This window comes from Brachyistius frenatus, unplaced genomic scaffold (genome assembly GCF_029030835.1).
Source record: "Brachyistius frenatus isolate BFR_SWC_R1_liver_20210118 unplaced genomic scaffold, ASM2903083v1 Contig_146, whole genome shotgun sequence".
Taxonomy (NCBI): Eukaryota; Metazoa; Chordata; class Actinopteri; family Embiotocidae; genus Brachyistius; species Brachyistius frenatus.
In genome coordinates this window covers 47,759-68,300 of record NW_027210745.1, presented here as the reverse complement: position 1 = coordinate 68,300, position 20,542 = coordinate 47,759, and the positions used below count along the sequence as shown (strand labels likewise).

Here is a 20,542-nt window from a genome sequence, read left to right as displayed (position 1 = left end):
TTAGAGTAGCTTTAACTGTGGATTTCAAATTGCGGTTCTCCAATTGTTATTACTGTGCATTGCTTGATTTATTGTGTGTGTGTGTGTGTGTGGTTCCATTATAGATGCAAAGTGGCTGAAAACTGCAGCATTTTGTCATCAACAGGGTCGGGGTCACATGTGTCATACCAATTCTTTTCATCTCCTTCTGCGCTAATTATGAACCGCACAATCAAAAGACACAAACACACAAGCCAGTTGGACGCTTGTGGTTACACATGGTGTTTCCATGGCGACAGCAAGCTCTGGCCAGGCCAGCAGCATGGCCAGGGTGGGGCACGGGCGCTGTTGCCGTGGTAACCTACCGATAGCATTGGGCATCTGGTTCCAGCTGAAGTGGAAATCGGAGGCGTTGGACTGGATCATCGGAGTGGAGCCGTTAAACGGACAAACTTTCTTATAGGAACAAATGTCTGCGAAAGAGAAACGGGTTCAGATTTTAAATTACAGTTTTGCTGTTGTTTGTTGCTCATTGTATTACTCGTACATATAAAACGTGCACACATAAGGTGAAGTAGATGGCTGCATTTTCAAAGTCTTATTTCAGACTCTTAATATTCTGCTGCAGTCTGTGCTGTGATTTTCATTCCAGTGGCAGAAGGGGAAAATACGTTGAGGCTCAGCTTCGACAGTGGAGACAGAGACCTGAATCATATAACATCGAAGGGAGACTCACAGTTGTAACACAGCAGCAGACCTGCCTCCCCGTCTTCATACACATCAATGGCTGCTACAAAATTTACCTGTGGGCAAAGACGAGTCAGTTTTAGAGAAACCATTTCGACAAGATCGAAAGGTCAGAGATGAGAGATTAACAAATAATGTCAGGTCACAAGCCCTCGAGGTAATAAAAGAGATACACTGTGTGCCAGTTATAGGTTGTTATGTATTTTGGTTCCTCTCTGAAAGGAGAATGGTTGAAGCAGAATAAGATGGTCTATTGGAACAGCTGTTCGTCCTCCAGCCTACTCATTCACTTCTCCTCCCTCTCCTCGCCCAGCTGGTGGCTCTGAATGACAATGTGTTGATTCACTCAAGCAGCCAGGTAATCAGCAGGTAAATAAAGCGACTAACTGGGACCACTGAAGGTTTCAGTTCTGCTCAGCTTCAATGATCACACACACACATACACAAAAACAACAACACACATATAGAAATAAAAGGGAAAACCAGCGTGGGTTTGCATGCGTGTGCACATGTGCCTCACCCTGTTGGCGTCTACATGATGTAGCCGGTAGGCATCTCCAGTGCTCTCATTGATCAGGTCAAACTGATGCTTGTAGGCCACGCAAATCATATTGTCGTTTTCCCCCGTCGGACCATCCACCAGCGCCATCACCACCGGCGGGTCACACAGACAGATCTCCTGATGGGTGGGGGGGAAGCCACACATTACTGTTATTATTACACTCCTGTTATACTTCTTTTATTATGCACTTCTGTTTGGTAGATGATCACACTCTAAGCCCTGGAACTACAGCTCCCATAATGCTCAAAGACTGATGTAGAAGTAGATGTAGCTTCTAGGTCTGAAAAATAATACCACTCAGGGCCACTAGGGGTTGTCTCCAAAAAGCCTGCGGCTCCATAGACTCCCATTCAACTTCTCTCATGAAATACCGAGTCAATACATTCTTTCCACAAGTTTTTATGGTGCAGTTAGTTAAAGTCACTCCTTCTTATTAGTTTTCTGGCGGTCCATCTGAAAATAATCTGGTATTATTTAGGAATTGGTCCTCAAAAAGCTGTGGTCTTGAGGGAGGGGGGTGGGGGGCTTGTCTGTTTGATTGACAGGCCTGTGGGTAATCAGGTTACAGCTATCGGTGAGTGGGAGTTAGTATCGTCGGGTTTCCAATCAGATTGAGTCAGATCCACCGCTCGCTCCCACCCAGCTCGTCCAAATTTGGTCACTGCTGCCTCCGACAGTCAAAATCCAAACTCGAGGCTTCAAACGATCGTTCACAAACCAACAGGTGACGCTACAATGTTTTTAAGCCTGTGTCACCATTAAAAATGTGCTGAATCAGCTATCAGGAGCTCCTTTTCCAATGTAACGCTGGATGTACAGACAACTGTCACTGGATTTACTTCAATACCAAAAAAAAAAACCCAAAAAGAATCATGATTCTCAGTTAAGTTCTGGAATCATAAGGAGTGTCTTTTTCTGATTTCTAAGCAGATTTATGTTTGATGTATTGACTATAAACAACCGAGATAATGATATCCCCGGAGGGGGTAAGTCACACTGAATCTGAAAATATTTGTATCATATTTGACTGAGTGTGACTGTGGGAACTTGAGTGGCATTTTTGACACAAATTGGGGCAACTGAGGTTCTTCAAAACCCCTTTCATTGGCTCCACGAGTTCCCTCATACTTCTACAGTATCATATATGAGCAGTTCACTGCTTTGTGATGTGTAAGTGGGCCTATAGAGAAAAAGGTTAAAAATCGATGACCCTGTTTATCTGAAAAAGCATCTTTAAAAGTGAATTAATTAATCGTTCCATTTAATTATTCAATCTTTTCTTAATTCTTTCGTACCCGGATGTACTGAAACTCCTCCACCGGCGAGTCCGCTCCGCTGGCGATGGCGCTGAAGCCTTCGAAACGCGGATGCTTCCTGGTAATGAGGAGGAGTTTGTTCCTGATGGCTGCTACTATCCTCAGCTCCGAGCCGTGGTGGGTGTTGATGGAGTACAGATGACAACCTGGGACAAGGAGGAGGACAGTGGAGACAGAGAGTACACATTGGACATGTGCCGTAGATGCTGTCCTCTGGCGTAATCTGATCAATGCACTCAGCTCAGACAGCTGGCGTGACACCGGCGGTGGGTCAAACACTGTGTTTGTGCTGCAAATAGGATGTTCAAAAAGGTTGCACTTCAGGCTGATTAGATGTTTTTCTTTCCTATCAAATATTAATAAGACGTGTTAACGAGGTCGTTTTACTAATATGTTCAGTTAATCTCTCTTTCAAAGCTGACGAGACAAAAATGTGTTTGGTTTTGGTGCTCAGAATAATATTTCAAACATCTATTTGATAGATTTACTTCTTTCAACAACACAAATACCATTTTATTTCCAGTTTTTTGACTTGGTTTAATGAAGGAGTTTTAAAAATGACACTAGAATCCAAAGAATTGGAGCAAGTTGAAAGAGACTTGTTTTATGCTAAATATAAAGCTGGAGTCAGCAGGTGGTTCGCTGAGCTTGGCACAAAGACAGGAAACATGAAAAAACAGCAAGCCTCGCTCTCTGCAAAGGCTTAAAAAGAAAAGTCTCTCAAACTCTCTAATTAACAGATCGTATTGTGTTTGTTAAATCTGCACAGAAACCAAAGTTTATAAGTGAAGAGTTGGATTTTAAGTGCTGCAGTCTTCATGATAACCTCCTGGCTTTGGCCTGATATTTATCGCATTGATATGAGAGCAATTATCGACAAATTATTTCATTTTCTTCTTCAGCTTTAAGCTCACAAACTACGGGGACTTTAAGAGTTTTTCGGTTGAGTTTAGCTGTTCATTTACTACGTGACATTTAGAGAAAGCAGTACATTACATCACTCACAACTCCAGGAATGTAAATTAAGTCCAAGATTTCCACTGCGGTCTCTGATGTAAAGAGAACAGGGTTTTCTTCTAGACTTTGTCTTTTTAGTATAAAATTCCTGCTTGTTTTCACAGACAGTGTTTCTTCATTGAGTTACTTTCAAAAAATAGTGACAAAAAGAGGAAATTTTATACAAAAAAAACCAGAAACTTAAGAGGATATCCATTTGATTTGTCTAACGCAGACAGTGGAGGTTTCATATTAGCTTCAAATAAGCTTTGGGATGTAATTTTGCAATTAATTTTTAATTGCCGGTATTAACAGGAGTAATTATAGCGAGCAAAATCTGTCTCTGTGTTCAGGTGGGCGACTAACAGGCTTTGAACTCCCTATCTCAGCTGAATTAGAGCCCGTGTTTATAGCTTACAGTGTATTTTGCTTGTTTGTTTGCAGACTGTAAAACACCGTGTACTTCCTTGCAGGCCTTGTGCTGTACCTTTCGTTTTCTCCAGTTTATTCTCCCGGCTGTCACACTTGGTTCTGACGAGCTGCCGCTCCTCCAGGCCTCTCTTGATCGTGCTGAGTCTGAACACATAAAGCCGAGCGTCCTTCCCTGGAAACAAAACAACTCTGTTTGTGTGCGCGAAGGTAACTCTTAATTTACTAACTCTCTCTTATTTAAAAAAAAAAATTTTTTAGCATCCTCCCACGACCAGACAATGATGTCGTAGCGCGGGAGGATTTACTCGAAGGCTTCTTAAGGCTTGTGCGCTCTCGGAGGTTTCATCAAAGCCCACACACACAGTCGTGACAAATGTTTGCGCCGCCATCCCATAATCACCATCAAAACCAAGTCAACCCTGTTTGTCAATATTAGGGTTAGCTAATCAACTGCAGGGTAATTAATTACATGCTCTTCTGGTCGAAGCAAACATGAGACAAATCCTCCCGCTGCCGGTTTATACACAGACACTCCCTGTTTATACTGGGTGTGTGTGTTTTTTAAAATGCAGGTCTGTACAGTTCATTTTTATCTGTCTGCTTCTCCATCAGTCCGCTTCACTCGCAGACGTTGTGGTCCTGCAGGAAAAACAGACACACACTCTAATGTACACACACACACACACACACACACACTTCAGGGATTGGTTGGTTGCCCATAGGTCAGCTTCCTTAGATCACACTGAGAGATCAATGTGAGGAGTGGAGCAGTGGAGGTGGAAAGGGTAAGTGTGTACTCGAACGACACAGAGAGAGAAGACGGCAATGAAATAAGGGAGACGGACGGGAATGATGAGAGAGAGACGATGTGCTGTAAATACTGCTCTGAGTCGATGAGAGGACAACGGAGGAAGGCACCACCTCTGATGTGAAGGGAGGAAGGCAGCGAGTCTTCCTCGGGGTGTTTAAGGCCTACCTTTGTCGGCTCGGGTGATGAGCAGGTCCTGAGGCTCGACAACGTGCATCTGCTTCACCACCATGGTTTTGTCGAACACCTGCACCGGAGGCAGCGTCTGTGTCTCTGTGATATAAAACACAGAGTAAAAAAAAAAAAAAAAAGAAAAAGAGAATCTTCAGAGAAAGAAAAGGGGTTATCGATCGCGTGTCACTCACCGCCGCTGGTCGACGCCGGATCAGGGCCTGAAACGTGGACAACATCATTATCACCACCATGTTAGCTGTTGGCCTTGACATTCTGCACAGTATTGAGCGGATATGGATGGGCGGCTTTTATATTAGGATGACCTCACCGTCCAGCAGCATGACCCCCGCCGCGTCGGTGGCGACCAGCAGAGACTGCCCGAAGGAGTCGGAGCACACGATCTCATAGGGGAAAGTGCTGCAGAATGACTGGGACTCCCACGGCTGCAGGACACACACACACACACGCACACGCACACGCACACACACACACACACACACACACACACACGTATTAGAATTACTACTTAAAAAAGAAAACTGCATGCTGAAACAGGACAGAATGCAGCTATAAAGTTAAGAAAATGCAACCCTAAACAATAAAGGTTATACATTTGTCAATTTAACCATCTTGTATGTATGTATCATATATACTGCAGGTTGGCTAATCAATCACAATAAGTACAATGGTGCCAAATACATTTGAGGTTGTGACACTTATGACACGTATGAGACACTTCTTTGGTAAAATTTCCCCTTGGGGATTAATAAAGCAAGAAAGCAAGAAAGAAAGAAAGCAAGCAAGCAAGAAAGATCTCTCTCTATCTCTCCATCTATCTAACCTCTGATTATTGATCATCATCTGGAATGTTTATCTAAAAATAAAAAATATTGCTTCTATATTGATTCTTAAACTACAAATATGGCCTTAAAACCCAGTATCAGTTGCCCTCTACTTGATTCCCTGAATTGTTTTGTAAACATTTTAAATATTGGATAATTTTTTTGTTTGATTTGTTTAAAGAAATTAACATTTTCAGACTCTGCAACAGATCAAACGACTTGATCGGATGTTAAAATGAAGGTTTGGTGCCGTTCGATGTCTCACCTCTTTCCTGCACAGTCCTGTGGTAACGAGGCTCGTCGGAGCGTCTCCTCTCACGATGGTCTTCAGCTTCAGAGCCTGCAGAAGAAACGGCATCAAACATGACGCATTACGCACACACCTCTGGATTCTAACATGCTTCTGGCTAACAGTGGCAGAAGAAGGAGTATAATCTCTTCAATTTTTCCGGTATGTTGAGCACACAGGAATCTGACCTCCACATTTAACCCATCTGTGAGGGGTGGAACTAACAGACACACACTCGGAGCGGCGGGGGGGTTGGGTGGCTTGTTTGAGGGCACATCAGTTGTGGATGTTGAGAGAGAAGAAGACGCTGTTCAATCACTCCCGTCACCCACGTTTTTTAACGCTGGAGGGAATCGGAGCCTTCGTTATAAAACTCACTTCTCAATCTCCAGGCCGCGAAGCATCACAGAATTCAAAAGTACAAATTATGCACTAAAATTGCCCCCATGTGACTAATCTTGTATTTCTATTGTTAGATGGTTTACACTGATGCAATGATGTGTAAGCAGCATGCTATTGCTGCAGCAAATATATATATATATATATTCTGTACACTGTTTCCTTGTTACTTGGTTGTTTACCAATGTAGGTCGGGCTCCTTCAAAGGGTCACATGATATATTGGAGGCGTTGTTAGAGGGTATACAAATAAAAGTGTATTTTTAAGATATTGTCTCTGGTCTATTTTTTTTTTTTAATTTTTTTTATATTTGATCGTTTAAAGGTTTTCTAAAGTAGAAATTTAGAGGATGAGCAATTGGTTGAGCAATTAAACAATTTCTGGATATTAAAAATCCTGGATCCTGCATGGGATACAATAAGCATGGGCCTGAGCTTCTTGAACTACACAGCTTGTATTCCATTATTAATATTTACTTGGCCTGCCATGTTGTTTCCTTTGTTTTTCATGCATATTGAGGCGCTGAGAACCGTGACAGATGGCTCATCAAGGTGGAAATGATCCATCATAATACATTAAAGGTGAGGTTGTTTCAGAACTCAAATAGAATGCAGTGTGTACAAATGTTCCAGCAGCAGCCGTCTGATCAGCCTGAAGCCTCACACTCAGCCACCGGCATTTACATATCTGCATAAGCAGGCAATCTGGAGGTAATGAATTGCAAACTGGACAGTCTGGAAAACGTGGTGGAGAGGAGAACACTGAACAAACTCTTATCCATATCGGATAATCCTGAACACCGTCTCCATCAGACTCATCCGCTGTCACAAGGACTGATACAGGAGATCATTCCTGCCCACTGAAATCAGACTGTACAATAACTCACCTCTGGCCACATCCATCCGACATCATCATTAACACCGTTGCACTGTTTTTAATTGTTAATTTAGTTTAATACATTTTTTTTCTTATTCTATTTTATTGTATATACTGTGCATGTTTTATAGTTATACCTTTACTATCTCTATTTTCATTCTGTACTTTTTATTGCTTTTGCCTTATCTTCCATGCTGCTGTAACGACAAAATGTCCCCTTGCGGGATCAATAAAGTATATCTATCTATGAAATCAATACCATCCAACAGTACAGTGCACAAAACACCCAAGAGGACATGAAATCATTGTGTATTACGTGGTTCACACAATGAGCAGAAGCACTGAGTCGGTTTAGTCGAGGACAAACGCCTCGTCTCTACAAAACTGGATAATCAATGACTCGACACATCTGCCTTCCATTGTTTTCATGCTTTACAGCGCAGCGACTCCTCGGCTTTGTGTTTACGAGCAGAGAGCGACGGGGATGAGGTAGAAAACACAAACAGCTACACGAGGAACAAGGGTCAGCAAATGAAGATAACAAACAGAGGAGACAAGAGAGACAGAAGTACTGAGAGGCATAAACAGCTTTTTTTTTTTTTTAAGTGTGAATTTAAAACAAAGAGACTTCGATAACCTTTCCTCTAACAGTTGTTCTCACAAAGTGTGGCGGTGAAGACAAAGACCTATTAAGAGTTTATTTACAATGTACACAGGTTGTTTAGCTCAGCGGCTTTATTCTGGGTTCAGAAATCTAGTAATGGAGCTACAAGAAAGACCTGTTGTCATGTTTGTAAAGTGACTAGTAATCAGTCAGGGATGAGGAAAGCATGGATGACCATCAGGATCATTAATAAATTTCCCCAATATTAAAAGCTTTACATGCTCAAACTTTACCTTATTTTGTATTTCGTTTGTGAGGGTGACTTGTGATTATTTGCATTTTTATTTGCAAGACTTTTCTCACAGACACATTAAGTAATGGAAGTCTGAAACTCCATCAGGTATCACAACAGGCCAGAAATCTGCTCAAAAATATCCATTATCTCCCAGAATCTGGAAACAAATTATTTCCTAAATGCCAGAAGTCGTTAAGTTCAACACCACAAATGGCGCTTTGTAAGCTTTTGTTTTCTTCTTAAACTTTGGTGCTGTCGAATTATGATTTTCTCTTTTTGTTTTAAGACTTTGGTGCTGTAAAATCAGGATTACATCAGGTGTAATGACGATTACATCAGCCCGATAATGACTACAGCGCCGTGGATCAGAGACCTCGTCTGTCATTATTATTCCATCTTCATCCTCCTGCAAGCAGGTGTGTGCTTCACTCCATTTTTAAAAGACTCTATCAGGGCAGACGGTTACAGATCCTCCTCACACAGGAGAGAGGCTTGTTTTTAAAGATGTCTGTAGCTTCTCAAACATAGGAGCCAAATCACTACATTTATATTATCCACAAAAAGAAAGAAAGAAAAAGAAAGGAAGGAAGAAAGAAAAAGAAAGAAAAAGAAAGAAAAAAGAAAGAAAGAAAGAAAGAAAGGAGAGAAAGGAGAGAAAGAAGGGAGGGAAAAAAAGAAGGTGAGAAGGAAGGAAGAAAGGAAAGGAAATAAGAAGGAAGGAATTTTTAGGAAATTATCCTGAAATTTTCCAGGAAATTACACAATGAAAACACAGGACATGTAATATAGTCTTACCACAAATTAAACTACAGCTGTGAAATGCACTGGTGCCTGCGGATAAGTGTATTTTTCAGCACGGACAGGAAATCCATGTAACGTGTCTTACTGTGAATTAAGCCCAAGATTACAACTTAAATCAAAGTGTTCTCTGCCAAAGACGCTGATATAAAGCCGTGTCACAGCGTCCATGGATAATAATCATCCATAAAATACATCCTCTGTCATTTGTGATGGAATTATATGACTCCATAGACTGTGATGTAATCTGTACGCTTAACATCAAAATGAAGCTTCTGCATTTTGCACTATGAAGTTTGAAAATGTTTTATGTTTAATTTTGGTTTTGATGCTCAACATTAAATCATTCATAAACATGATGATTTTCTGTCAGCCTATAACAGGATACTCTCATCTATTTTGACATGGAACATCCCAACAGATCTTAAATTAACAGTGTTGGATATGCCGTTTTTAGTCAAACCTACATTCTACTTTCTTTTATTCCTTATATATTTTTCCTTACACTGCTGTACAGACAAAAAAAAAGGACTTTATGAAACAGTATATACATAATGAAACAGTTTTTTATGTCAATGACACAAAATAAAAATGGGCTGAAACTGTAACATCAGATTCGGAAATGTTTACACAAACAAAATCAACTGTGTTACAAAAGAATCGTTCTTTAAACTGTTAAAGAGAAGTACACCCATTTCCATTCTTTAACTATTTTTATGTTGAAGTATTGAACCCTGCTGATCTACCAGAACAGACTTGAATCATATGTACATATGTTTGCATTGATACCTTTGTCACATGTCAATCCGGGTAATGATTAAGATTCTAAATCTAAATATCACAATGTCTGGTAATAAATTAAATCTGGGTTTTGGCCAATCTTTTTCAAGATGAGCCAACTTGTTTTAAGTAGAAGCCGAAACCTAATCCACCAGAATTATTTCTCTTGTTTCTTTGCCTTCATTTTTTAGTGTGCTAAAATTAAGAATTCAAAGTTCCTAAATTAAGAATTTGTTACCAATATTTAGTTTCACTTGTTTCCTTGCTGCAGCAAGTCTGATCTCAAGTAAACTGAAGTAAAAACCAGCATTAACTACTTATATGGGGAGGCTGTGGCTCAGTCGATAGAGTGGGTTCCACACTAATCGGAAGGTTGGTGATTCGACCCCCAGCTCCTCCTGTCCACATGCCCAAGTGTCCTTGAGCAAGACACTGAATCCTACATTGCTCCCGATGGTGTACCATCGGTGTGTTGTAAGTCGCTTCGGACAAAAGCGTCAGCGAAATGAAATGTAATATTTCAAAACTCTGATCAGAGTTTATTATTTAGATTGGAACCATTTTATTTGAAGATTTCTTGTCAAGTAAAACTACTTAGCTGCATGGACAGATCATTTCACGAGCATTAAGTCATTATCTTCTCAAATTCAGTGTTCTTTTCTTGTATTTTGGCCAAGTTGTTTTGCGGTGTGCTGCTTGTGTGTGCACATGTAAGTGTTGTGCTTGTTGTTTGTGTGTTATCACCTGTCCTATCCTGACAAACTCGGCCTGCCGCGCCTCCTCCTTCTTGCGTGCCGACTTTGGAGACTCGGGCAGCACGTCGCTGAAGGACCGTCGGTTTAACATGTTCTGGGGAGAAAAGGGAACCTAAATGTGGAACACACAAAATGTGCACACACACACGCACGCACGCACACAGAGACACACACGGAGAGAAAAAGAAAGCACAAAAGGGGTCTTAGAGATAGACCCTAGCAGGGGGGGGAAGAACAGCAGCAGTGAAACAGCTAGAACCGAGTTGTGTTAGGAGCAACAGTGAAAGGAGGGGACAAAAAAGAAAAAAAACAAGGGAAAATAAGAACAAAAGTGATGTGAGGAGGGAGAGCCCTGCTGAGAAAGTCAGCATTGCAGTGGTATCCAGTCGGTGTGGTGCAGTATGCGGAGGCTGCAGTGGAATACAGCAGAACACAGCAGCAGGTGCCAGTGACTGAAGTGACAAGGAGGAGTCAAGAAAAGACAAACGTCCATCCAATACAGGACAAGTCTCTACACTCGAGCGGAGGTCAGAAAGTGCTGCGGTACCTTGTGCAGGTCGGGCATGAGGTCTTGGTAGAGCGAGCGGATCAACATGTCGAGAGTCCGCTGGCGCTTCTGGGCGAACGTCGGCGTCTCCAGTGTGGCTTTCTCTCCATTGATTACTGTAGAGAGATGAGGACGGTATCAGCGCATGATGCAGATTTGTTGACATAATCTGATGCATGATTTGTTTTCATGTTTTTCTCACATTTGACTAATAAAAAGTCCCTGAATTCTTGGTGATCAGTAAATACAGGCGGAGACGGGAGAGGGGGTCCAAACAGTGGAACGCTCTCCTCTGAGAAAATCTTCAACCTGTGGCAGACAGCAGATAAATAACGGACTTTATTTTACTCCAATAATAAATGAGTGGCAGATCGAGTTAATTCAGCAACTCCTTTTTAAAAAAAAATAAAGCATGTAGTAGCTGTTTTTTGGGGATGGAAAGTAAAAAAAAAAAAAAAAAAAAAAAAAAATCACTTAATACAATATAAACCAAACACTATCAACCAAAATCTACTCACCTGTAACTGTCATTCTGGCTATTATACCTAACTAATGCAAAAATATCTGGAAGTGAAAGTAAAGGAAACATGAATTAAACTGGAAACACAGTAGCAGATATATTTCAGCGTGGACATCTTCTGATGCGATATCTGTTGAACAGAGGCTCTGCTGAACGTGGCCCGTGTCGCTGACAGCCACTTAATTTCTCTGACAGTCGTTGTCCATGTGAAGGATACGGGTGAAGTGCGAGCGGATCATAGACGGCTTAAAGGACGACGACGCGTCGTCCCCCTCCTGGAATACTATGGTAACGATGTCGTTTCCAATGTGCCTCTTCCTCTCCACCTGGCAGAGAAGGAAAACCATATAGAAAAACAAAGAGGATGAAAAAACATCTTAACCTCAGTACTCTGTGATCCACGTGTGGCTGGAATTATCTTTTACTAAATCAGCAAGACAAACTACAACTACATCACACAGTACGTTTGGTCTGCTCTAACTCCTGCGGGAGAAAGAATCCTGCGGGAAATATTCGGCTGTTTGGCTGCAAAATGCTCCAGTTAGTTGCTGACTTTGCCGGGAGGGCTAGATTTAAGTAGGTTTGTTTAAGCTTTTTCACTAAAACAGCTGCCTGCAATTTCTAAAACACACTGATGAGAGCAGAGAGAGTAGGTCCAGACAGTAAAACTTTGGGCCACAAAAAGGAAACTATCCAATGTTGACATAAAAATCTTAATTATAACAAGATAGATGGCCACTGCATTGTAGGCCACACAATGATGTCATTTGATCAATCCAAACACCAAAATATTCAATTTACTGTGATTTTTTTTTTTTTAATATCGAGTATTGAATTCTCACATTTCAAAACCTTCAATCTCAAGTATTTGGGAAATTTTGCTTAAAACGTGATGCAAATGCTGAATTGCCTTTCAGAATACGGTGGCCTCTGGATTTTCTTTGGATGGCCGGACTGATTGACTGGCAAACTGATGCACCTCTAATTTAATGACCACATTTAAACACGGAGAAGAAAAACCTGTTCAATCTTTGGCGACGGAGATTTTTGTTAAGGCCGCAGTTGGGTCACACGGCTACAAAATCCCCTGCACAATCATTATATTAATTTATCTAGAAATTAACTCTGCAACTTCACCAATTCAACTCAACTGACTTTATGCTGCACAAACACCCACGTGTGATGCTGTTTGTGGTATAAATGCAGCTCTTGTCACTCAGGTGGATGGGAGGCACGCAACACACCATCCGCCAAATGCAGCACAGACTGTTCCTTATCATTGCCCGCCTGAATGCCTTTTTATTTTTTGTATCTTGAGAAGAAATCCAATTACGTGTCAGATCTGCTCAGTACCAGCCTTTGAAATCACTAATATTAGTATTACATAATGACACGTCCTCGTCTTTTCCTTCTCCTCTTAAAGTGACTGCGTCTGCCAAGTTACCTGCAATCGTACTGGCTTCCTGTAAGTGCGCCGTTAGAGTGGGATCTTTCGTCTAAATGACAGAGCTGAAGGAAGACCTGTGTTCAATGCACATTTAAAGTTTCTGAAATTTCTCTGACAAGTATATTTCTTAAGGAGGAGCACATTATACAAAAAGTAGAGAGAAATAAGGGAGAAGTGCAGTATTTATCTGAACTGTTGTTTTTAATGGTTTAAGTGCACAGTCTAAAGCACACAATGCAAGTGCGTTCAGGGCATGTCCCAATCCACTTTTGCAGGTTTGAAGGTAGATAATTTGAATGCAAAGTAAGATGCATGGTTCAAAAGGGTCACGACCGTCATCTCCCATTCACTTTAAGGACCAGGTCTGCTTACACCTCGGCAGATTTGCTTTTATAATGGCGGATTTTCCAGGTAGGCAGGTTTGCACCACACTTCATTTTAAGACCAACACAGGACATTGGTGCTCAGATGGGCCCAAGTAAATCCGATATTTAAACAAAGTGAGCTGTGGACAGGAAATTGACAACCGAGTCCGTATGGCACAAATAAAAGACTTTTGTGCCGTGCTTCGACCTGCTTTGCTCCGGATGTACGACAGAGTCCTAAGAGTCTACAGCGGTCCTCGCACCTCTGTGAGGCTGTACACAATGGTGCTTTGAGTTAAATGAGCCTAACCCATGCTCACAATGACAATACAAACTTACTGATGTTCAACAGGTATTATGGTTAGTATGTTAGCAGGGGTATGAGTACGCTAGTATTTAACTAAACACAAAGCACAGCAGAACTTTCTGTGCATGTTGTTGATTTTGGTGGCAAATTGAAGTAATTGGATGAATTGTTATTCAACCTGATAATGGTCTGCGCTTATGGCATATAGTCCTGTCTCAAAGCACTCTACAGCTCGCCACTCACCCACTTTCTCACACACACACACACACACACACACACACACACACACACACACACACACACACACACACACACACACACACACACACACACACACACACACACACACACACACACACACACACACACCTGCAAGGTGCTCGCCTGCCATCGGCAGCAAATTGGGGTTCACAGTCTTCCTTAAGGACACTTCAGCATGTGGACAGGGGGACACGGGGATCGAACTGCAGTCTTATAATTAGTGGGCAACCATCGACCATCTGAGCCACAGGTCGTGTAGCTAGACAAAACAAAAAGGAAGTAAAACCCATATAACAATAGAAAAGAAGTCCAGCCACACCTGCTGTTTGTTCTCTTTAGAGTAGGGTAACATGGTGGACACATGGAACATGAGCTCATGGCCTTGATACACGGTGTAGATGGACTTGATTCCTGTAGTGTCGTCTGCAGACACAAAACACAACAACACAAAGAAGAAAGAAATTAGCACACTTTGGTCCCCTCTGCTGTAAAGTGCACCTGATATGATGATGAGCAGATAGGAGTCTTACTCTTGGTGTCTAGCCCTCCGCGGTAACCGGCCCATCCCTGCAGTGTAATGGTGTCACCCAGCAGATTGAGAAACTTGTCGAATTTCTCGCTCCCCGTCTCTATAACGAACACAGAACTTTCAATCGGCAAATGTCTCCCATTGCAGGACATACAGTGATATGTTGGGAAATGTGCGCATCCCTTTTCTTGCAGAGAATTAGGTAAGACAACACTCTCATGTTTGTATGCAGGTGATTAGCTTAGCATATAGACTGGAAACTGCTAGCAGGCCTCTGTCTGTGGGGTTATATTGTGGACTTCTTCGCTGAGATATTAAATGTTAATTCTCTGCAAGAATGCAAATAAGTGAGTTTCTCTAAAAAAAAATTCCCTTTAAAAGCTTCGAGAAAACTTTGAGTGTGGAGTGATTTACCGTTGCTAAACATCTCGTCATCTGTGAGCTGTCCATCTTTGGCATACAGTACACCAAACTTAAAGTTGACAGAACCCTACAAAATGATAGCTGGGTTAAAATTTTGAAACAATTAACAGTTCGAACATTCATTTTTTAAAGAAAGATAAAAATAGTATGTCAAATATGTCAAAAGATTAAAAAAAATTGTATTTAAAAGTGCAAAATATCAATTATCTAACTTAAAGACAAGATTAATAGCATGCATCAGAGCAATAAATACAAACAAAGATAACACTTGAAAGTACAATAGTGGTTGTATATATAGTCCTCATACACAAATAAAGAATCAGTCATGTAGGTTTCTGTTATGGTCTGTTATATGAAGGTGATTAGAAAGTTAAACTAAAGAAACCCCGACAATAAAATTTAAAAGTTAAAAAAACGTCTTTAATCACAGGAAAAGCCTCGAACCTCAAAAATAAATCCAGGATCACCTCAAAAAGCATCAGACAAATAATCTGAACTGAACCGTGAACTCATTTCATACCTCCTGTTCCTCCAACACCAGCAGATCCTGCAGAAAGAAAGACAGAACGACCATCATTCACACTGAGCAGCACTGCAGCTGCAGATGACGCAGCCTGAGGACATTATAAAGTTTAGGTGTCGCTGATCAGACCTGGCATGAAATTGACCGGTGTTATGTTTCATTAACCGCGGGGGCCCGTTGTTCTTGTGTCACTCTCACCTTCTGAATCTCCGGGTTGAGGATCTCCCTGGGGCCTTTCTCAAACCGGTCCATGTTCATTGCACTATAAGGGGAGCAGGAGTAGCAGGAAAAGGAGGCGCGGCGGAGGCAGGCAGCGATGAGAGGAAAAAAAGAGACAAGGGTGTTTAGGACTGATGGAAGACAAACAGCCCAGAGGCTAACACAGAAAAATGAGACTGGATACGGGGGATTTCTCACCCAGCTTGTACCATTTGTACTCATTCAGAGTTTTAACAGTGACACTGTTCAGCTTGAGGAATTTATAATTGCCAATCTTCTGTGTCATGCATCTTTTTATATCATGTTACGAGCCACTCAAGACATCTGCTGCTGAAAACGTAATGTTGAAGGTATAAATAACAAGAAAATACAACTATAGAACATGTATGTGAGGTTCTGGTGTAAAATAAAGTGTGAAAATATACAAGTGTAGCCAGACTGGGAGATTTTCCAACCAGCTGGGAGACTTTTTCAGTCCGGTCTTTTGGGGGGACACGTCAGTTTGAATAGTACACACACGTAGGAGCAGCCTGACTTGTGTCGAAGAAGAGTGTTTAAGTCTCCATCGGGAGGACAGAACAAACACAGGACGTTCAACCAAGATAGCAAGCAAAGCAAAAGTCAACGGAGATTTCTTTAAAGTAGCACAAGTCAGCTGCGTACATAACATAACATATCCAACTTTCGTAATATATGTAATGTAATCTCATAAGAGCCGTACATCATTTGACTTATGTAAACTTACTTATCTTTACCTAAACTTTTCCTGAACCTAACCTCGTGGTTTTTCCGTACCTAAATCTAAGGCACCTTACTTTTCACTTGATTGGGCTGATGAAAAGAGTAAAATAAAAAGTTTGAATAAAATGATTCCTAAATTTATTAATTGATTATTCCTTTATCAAGCAAAAATAAAAACATTCTCTAGTTTCAGGCTTCTAAAATGTGAATAATTAATTTAGTTTTTTGGTCATATATATAATAGTTTCACTGAATGTCTTTGTGGACTGTTGGAAGGCAAAACAAGCTATTATTAGTGGAGATATTTTTTCATTATGTTAACTACAAACAAACGGAGACTGAATGGTTATGTCCTCCTTGTACTTGCTAGCCACAGAATTTCATGCGAGCAAAACACTGAAAATTATTCACTGATACTGAGTGTTTACTGATGTGACTGAAATCAGAGCCTCAAACGCACCCAATCATAATAAAAGACGCCCGGTGTTTTTTTCTGTCTATTGGAGAGGCTTCCTAATGTTCATCCGACGCACGCTCACACACTTACATCAGTGTTATACGCTGTTATTGAGGTGTTTACTGCTGTGCAGACGCGGGAATATTTTGCATTAAAGCTGTGTGTATCTTATTTAAAACAAAATAGCATCATTACCGCTACTCACTAACACACTGTTAAAATAATATATGCAAGCAGCTCGGTGGCAAATGTCTGCATCTAGACGGCAGTGAACACCTCAGTAACAGTGTATAACACTTACATTAACATGTGTATAAAGATGCCTTTTCTTTACGGACAAAAAAACATGACCTGTTTTCCGATGATTAGTTTTGTTTGAGGCTCTGATTTTGGCCAACACTGTATGCAAATAAGCATGTTTCAACAGCAGTGCGAGATAACATGAATTCTCAGAGTAAAGAGTGAATGAACTGTGTCGGCTTGGAGCTGCGCTTCTCACCTTAGGATAGACTTGACTGATAGTGTTTTGGTCGGGCTGTAGGGGAGGCTGATCTTCAGAGTGCCCTGAGCGAACAAGGAAGACACGGATCAGGGATTACACACACTTTCATTCAACTTTTCTTTGAGGAATCACTTGATTAAAACATGTATTTATACAGCTCTGAATTGAAGCTAATTGAAGGAGATCATGCTACAAAACTCAAAAAAGAAATCTGAGCACACAACATATTTCTCAATTAGTCAGAGAATAATTACAGAAGACTAAATTAAGTTCAAGCCAAAGCAAAGTTGTTCTGTGCAGCAGCAGCAACAACAACAACATCCTGTACCAGTTAAGAGTCTGACAGAAACAAGACAAATCAATGTGATCAGGCAGCGGAGGTGCACCGCCCTAATCAGGTTCTAGACGAGGCTGCAGGCCAAAATTAGATCCAAGCTATCCTGGTCATGAAACGGAATCACTTAACAACAAAGACACAATAATGAACATGTGTCTCCCTCTCACACACCGTGAGTCAGAAGGGGAGTAGCAGAGTCGCCTAAGAAGGCTTTTGTTTTTTTCATATTTAGACGGCAGAAAAAAAAAAAAAAAAGCCCCCTCCCACCGTGCATTTAAAAAAAATAAAATAAAAAAAATACAAGATTTCAAATTCAGGATTAATCGTTGCACCAAAAGTTTCAGTACCAAACCAGTCTGATTGGAGGGAAAATCCTGGGAGGCAGCGGTGGAACGAAACTAAGTAGACAAAACACGATGAGGAGGTACTTCTGCTCTGCTTGAGTAGTTCCAGTTAAACTTTACTCCACTACATTTATCTGAAGAGCTCTGAAGAGGTCTAAAACATGAAGCATTTAAAATCCTGCGTTCTTTACATTCAAGTTCATGAGAGTAACGAAACGGTGGATGCAAAACTGCTCCGTAGCTACTAGAGGTAAAAAAACACCAAAAAAAACACAGGGATGCAGAATTTTGAGTTAATCTTCAATATGCAAGTAAGTATTTTCAAATATTTGTGTTGCTATTTTTCCACTGGTGTGAGGTGCACAGATGGAGAACTCACCGCCTTCCTCCAGAGGATGGCTCTGTACTGAGGAACCCGCTGGTTGTTCTGGTCTGAGAGGACGACTGACAGGTAGAAGGGATTCTTCTCTGCATCTGTGCCCACGTAGTTCTGGTGGACTGAGGGCGACGCAGACAATAAATAGATAACATTATACAAGCACACTAGATATGTAAGATATGTGTGGATGTCACAATCAAAATGTCAACGTGACAGGCTCATTGATGTTGAAATTATAAGCAGCAAATGTGGTTTTCTGCACATTTCCATTTCATCAGAATTTATATTCCCCATTCAAATATTTCGATAATGAACACTCCCTTTCATCCCCCGGCTGTTCTGTCCTGCCTTTCTTTCCCATTTTGTCTTCCTTCCAACCTTTTCTTTCATTATTTTCAGTCATCCTTTTCATTCAGACCCCCCCCCATACACAAAGATTTCCTGAAGACACCGCAGCAGAGTCACGCATTCGTGCCTCTGCCTCCTCGGTTGACCGGGTAACATCTTCAGAAAACAATGCTAAACAGACCTCCAAACCCAATTAGATGCAGGATCTCTGTCGCCTCTTCCCTTTGTCCCCATCTAATGCCTTCTTTTCCTTTTTTCTTTCTCTTCTACAATTTTACTGTCTTTGTCCATTTGCTTTTCAGTTCTGTTTATTCCTTTTTGATTTAGGTAAGCAATACATTTGCAAGGTTGTGTTGCAATTATACACGTATTAGTTTGGACAGCTTGAGCCTCTCTTTTTGTGAGAAGAAAGCACATTTTGAGCTTCTAGAATTAGGAATTATCTTCATATGTAATGCAAGACAGCAGGGAAACAAACTGTTTTATTATTTTGAACCTGATCATGAAGAAATCCCGTCCATGTGTTGCTGTAGAGGTGCCTCATCTGACAGGAAGTGCTTGCGTTAGAATAATTGGCCTCGGGTTCATAATGTGCTGTGTGGTGCGATGCAGTCGGCTCTCCTCAGGCTGTCAGACACAGATGGCTCAGCCACCGTCCAAACAGGTCGAGCCAACTTTCTCGAGACACGGTTAGATTTAAACTGCTCATGCCGTAGCGCGATTAGACCGTGGCTGGAGGAGGAAAAAGGGATTTCTTTTTTCTTCCCACGCTTGACGTATTTCTGGCTAACTATTTCCTTCACGTGTATCTCCATCCAACGATCTTTTGTTGCACGACTTACAGCGCTGCCTACGCTGCCGCTCTGAGAACAGGCAGGGTGTAAATGAGGATGGTGAAACGAGGAGGGTCAGAAAGGTGAAGGAACAGGCGACCAATTTCAAAGTATTTTCAACAATCTCCACGCTCTTCGCTAGCTCGCCGCACAGGGCTGCAACCCGTCCAGTCTTAATTGCGTTATCTTGTAGAGGAAAAGCCTCGAGACTGGATGTCCTCCACGGGCCTCATACTCAGAGTGATGTATGGGATTATAGTGTGGTTGAGACTCTCAGTGGGGATATGGCTGGATGCTAACAGGTTTTGGCCTCAAACGAGGAGCAGTGCGGCGCGAGGACAAGGCTGACTTCATAAGATAAGAAGCGCTCTGTAGACCGGGGAACACATTCAGAGGGTGTTTTTATTCCTGCAGCATCTGAGAGACACCTCAAACGCCGTTTCTAACCCTCACGCAGTGTGTTTCTCCGTGTATCTCGCTCTAATGCTCTGTGTGAGTGTGTATTTTTTATTTTTTTAAACAGAGCACAGCAGAGCAGCACTGACCTTTTCCCAGGAAGTATTTAAAGAACCATCTGGTGTGGTACTCTGGATTCTCCAGATGGACATCGGTTCTCCTCCAGGTTCCTGGAGCGTAGTCCGAAGTCTGTTAGTCACACACACACACACACGCACACACGCACACACACACACACACACGGTCATCATGATGGTCACAGCTTGAGTCACAGCCGTCTCCTCTGTGGAAAACTGTTACACACTGCAGCAGATTACGAAACAGGGCTGGAAATCAGAGACAGCAAAATTCC

The 20,542-nt window shown here is 41.6% G+C and overlaps 1 protein-coding gene across 4 annotated transcripts in view; it reads right to left on the bottom strand.

The window, feature by feature from the left end:
* Positions 1-20,542, bottom strand: part of garnl3 (GTPase activating Rap/RanGAP domain like 3) — a 71,460-nt gene that overhangs the window by 11,341 nt on the left and 39,577 nt on the right. For 3 of the 4 annotated variants that reach the window (XM_069715633.1, XM_069715629.1, XM_069715632.1), the window contains exons 4-25: positions 20,280-20,379; positions 18,554-18,672; positions 17,491-17,555; positions 15,773-15,836; positions 15,572-15,598; positions 15,043-15,118; positions 14,630-14,728; positions 14,419-14,522; positions 11,937-12,045; positions 11,718-11,763; positions 11,402-11,508; positions 11,200-11,315; positions 10,642-10,764; positions 6,122-6,196; positions 5,343-5,457; positions 5,206-5,232; positions 5,009-5,113; positions 4,088-4,204; positions 2,584-2,750; positions 1,247-1,405; positions 716-782; positions 345-452 (exon numbers count right to left, since the gene is read on the bottom strand). In XM_069715633.1, the coding sequence (XP_069571734.1) occupies positions 345-452; positions 716-782; positions 1,247-1,405; positions 2,584-2,750; positions 4,088-4,204; positions 5,009-5,113; positions 5,206-5,232; positions 5,343-5,457; positions 6,122-6,196; positions 10,642-10,764; positions 11,200-11,315; positions 11,402-11,508; positions 11,718-11,763; positions 11,937-12,045; positions 14,419-14,522; positions 14,630-14,728; positions 15,043-15,118; positions 15,572-15,598; positions 15,773-15,836; positions 17,491-17,555; positions 18,554-18,672; positions 20,280-20,379 (2,095 nt within the window). The remainder of the gene's footprint in view (positions 1-344; positions 453-715; positions 783-1,246; positions 1,406-2,583; positions 2,751-4,087; positions 4,205-5,008; positions 5,114-5,205; positions 5,233-5,342; positions 5,458-6,121; positions 6,197-10,641; positions 10,765-11,199; positions 11,316-11,401; positions 11,509-11,717; positions 11,764-11,936; positions 12,046-14,418; positions 14,523-14,629; positions 14,729-15,042; positions 15,119-15,571; positions 15,599-15,772; positions 15,837-17,490; positions 17,556-18,553; positions 18,673-20,279; positions 20,380-20,542) is intronic. The other variant, XM_069715631.1, reaches the window with a different exon arrangement.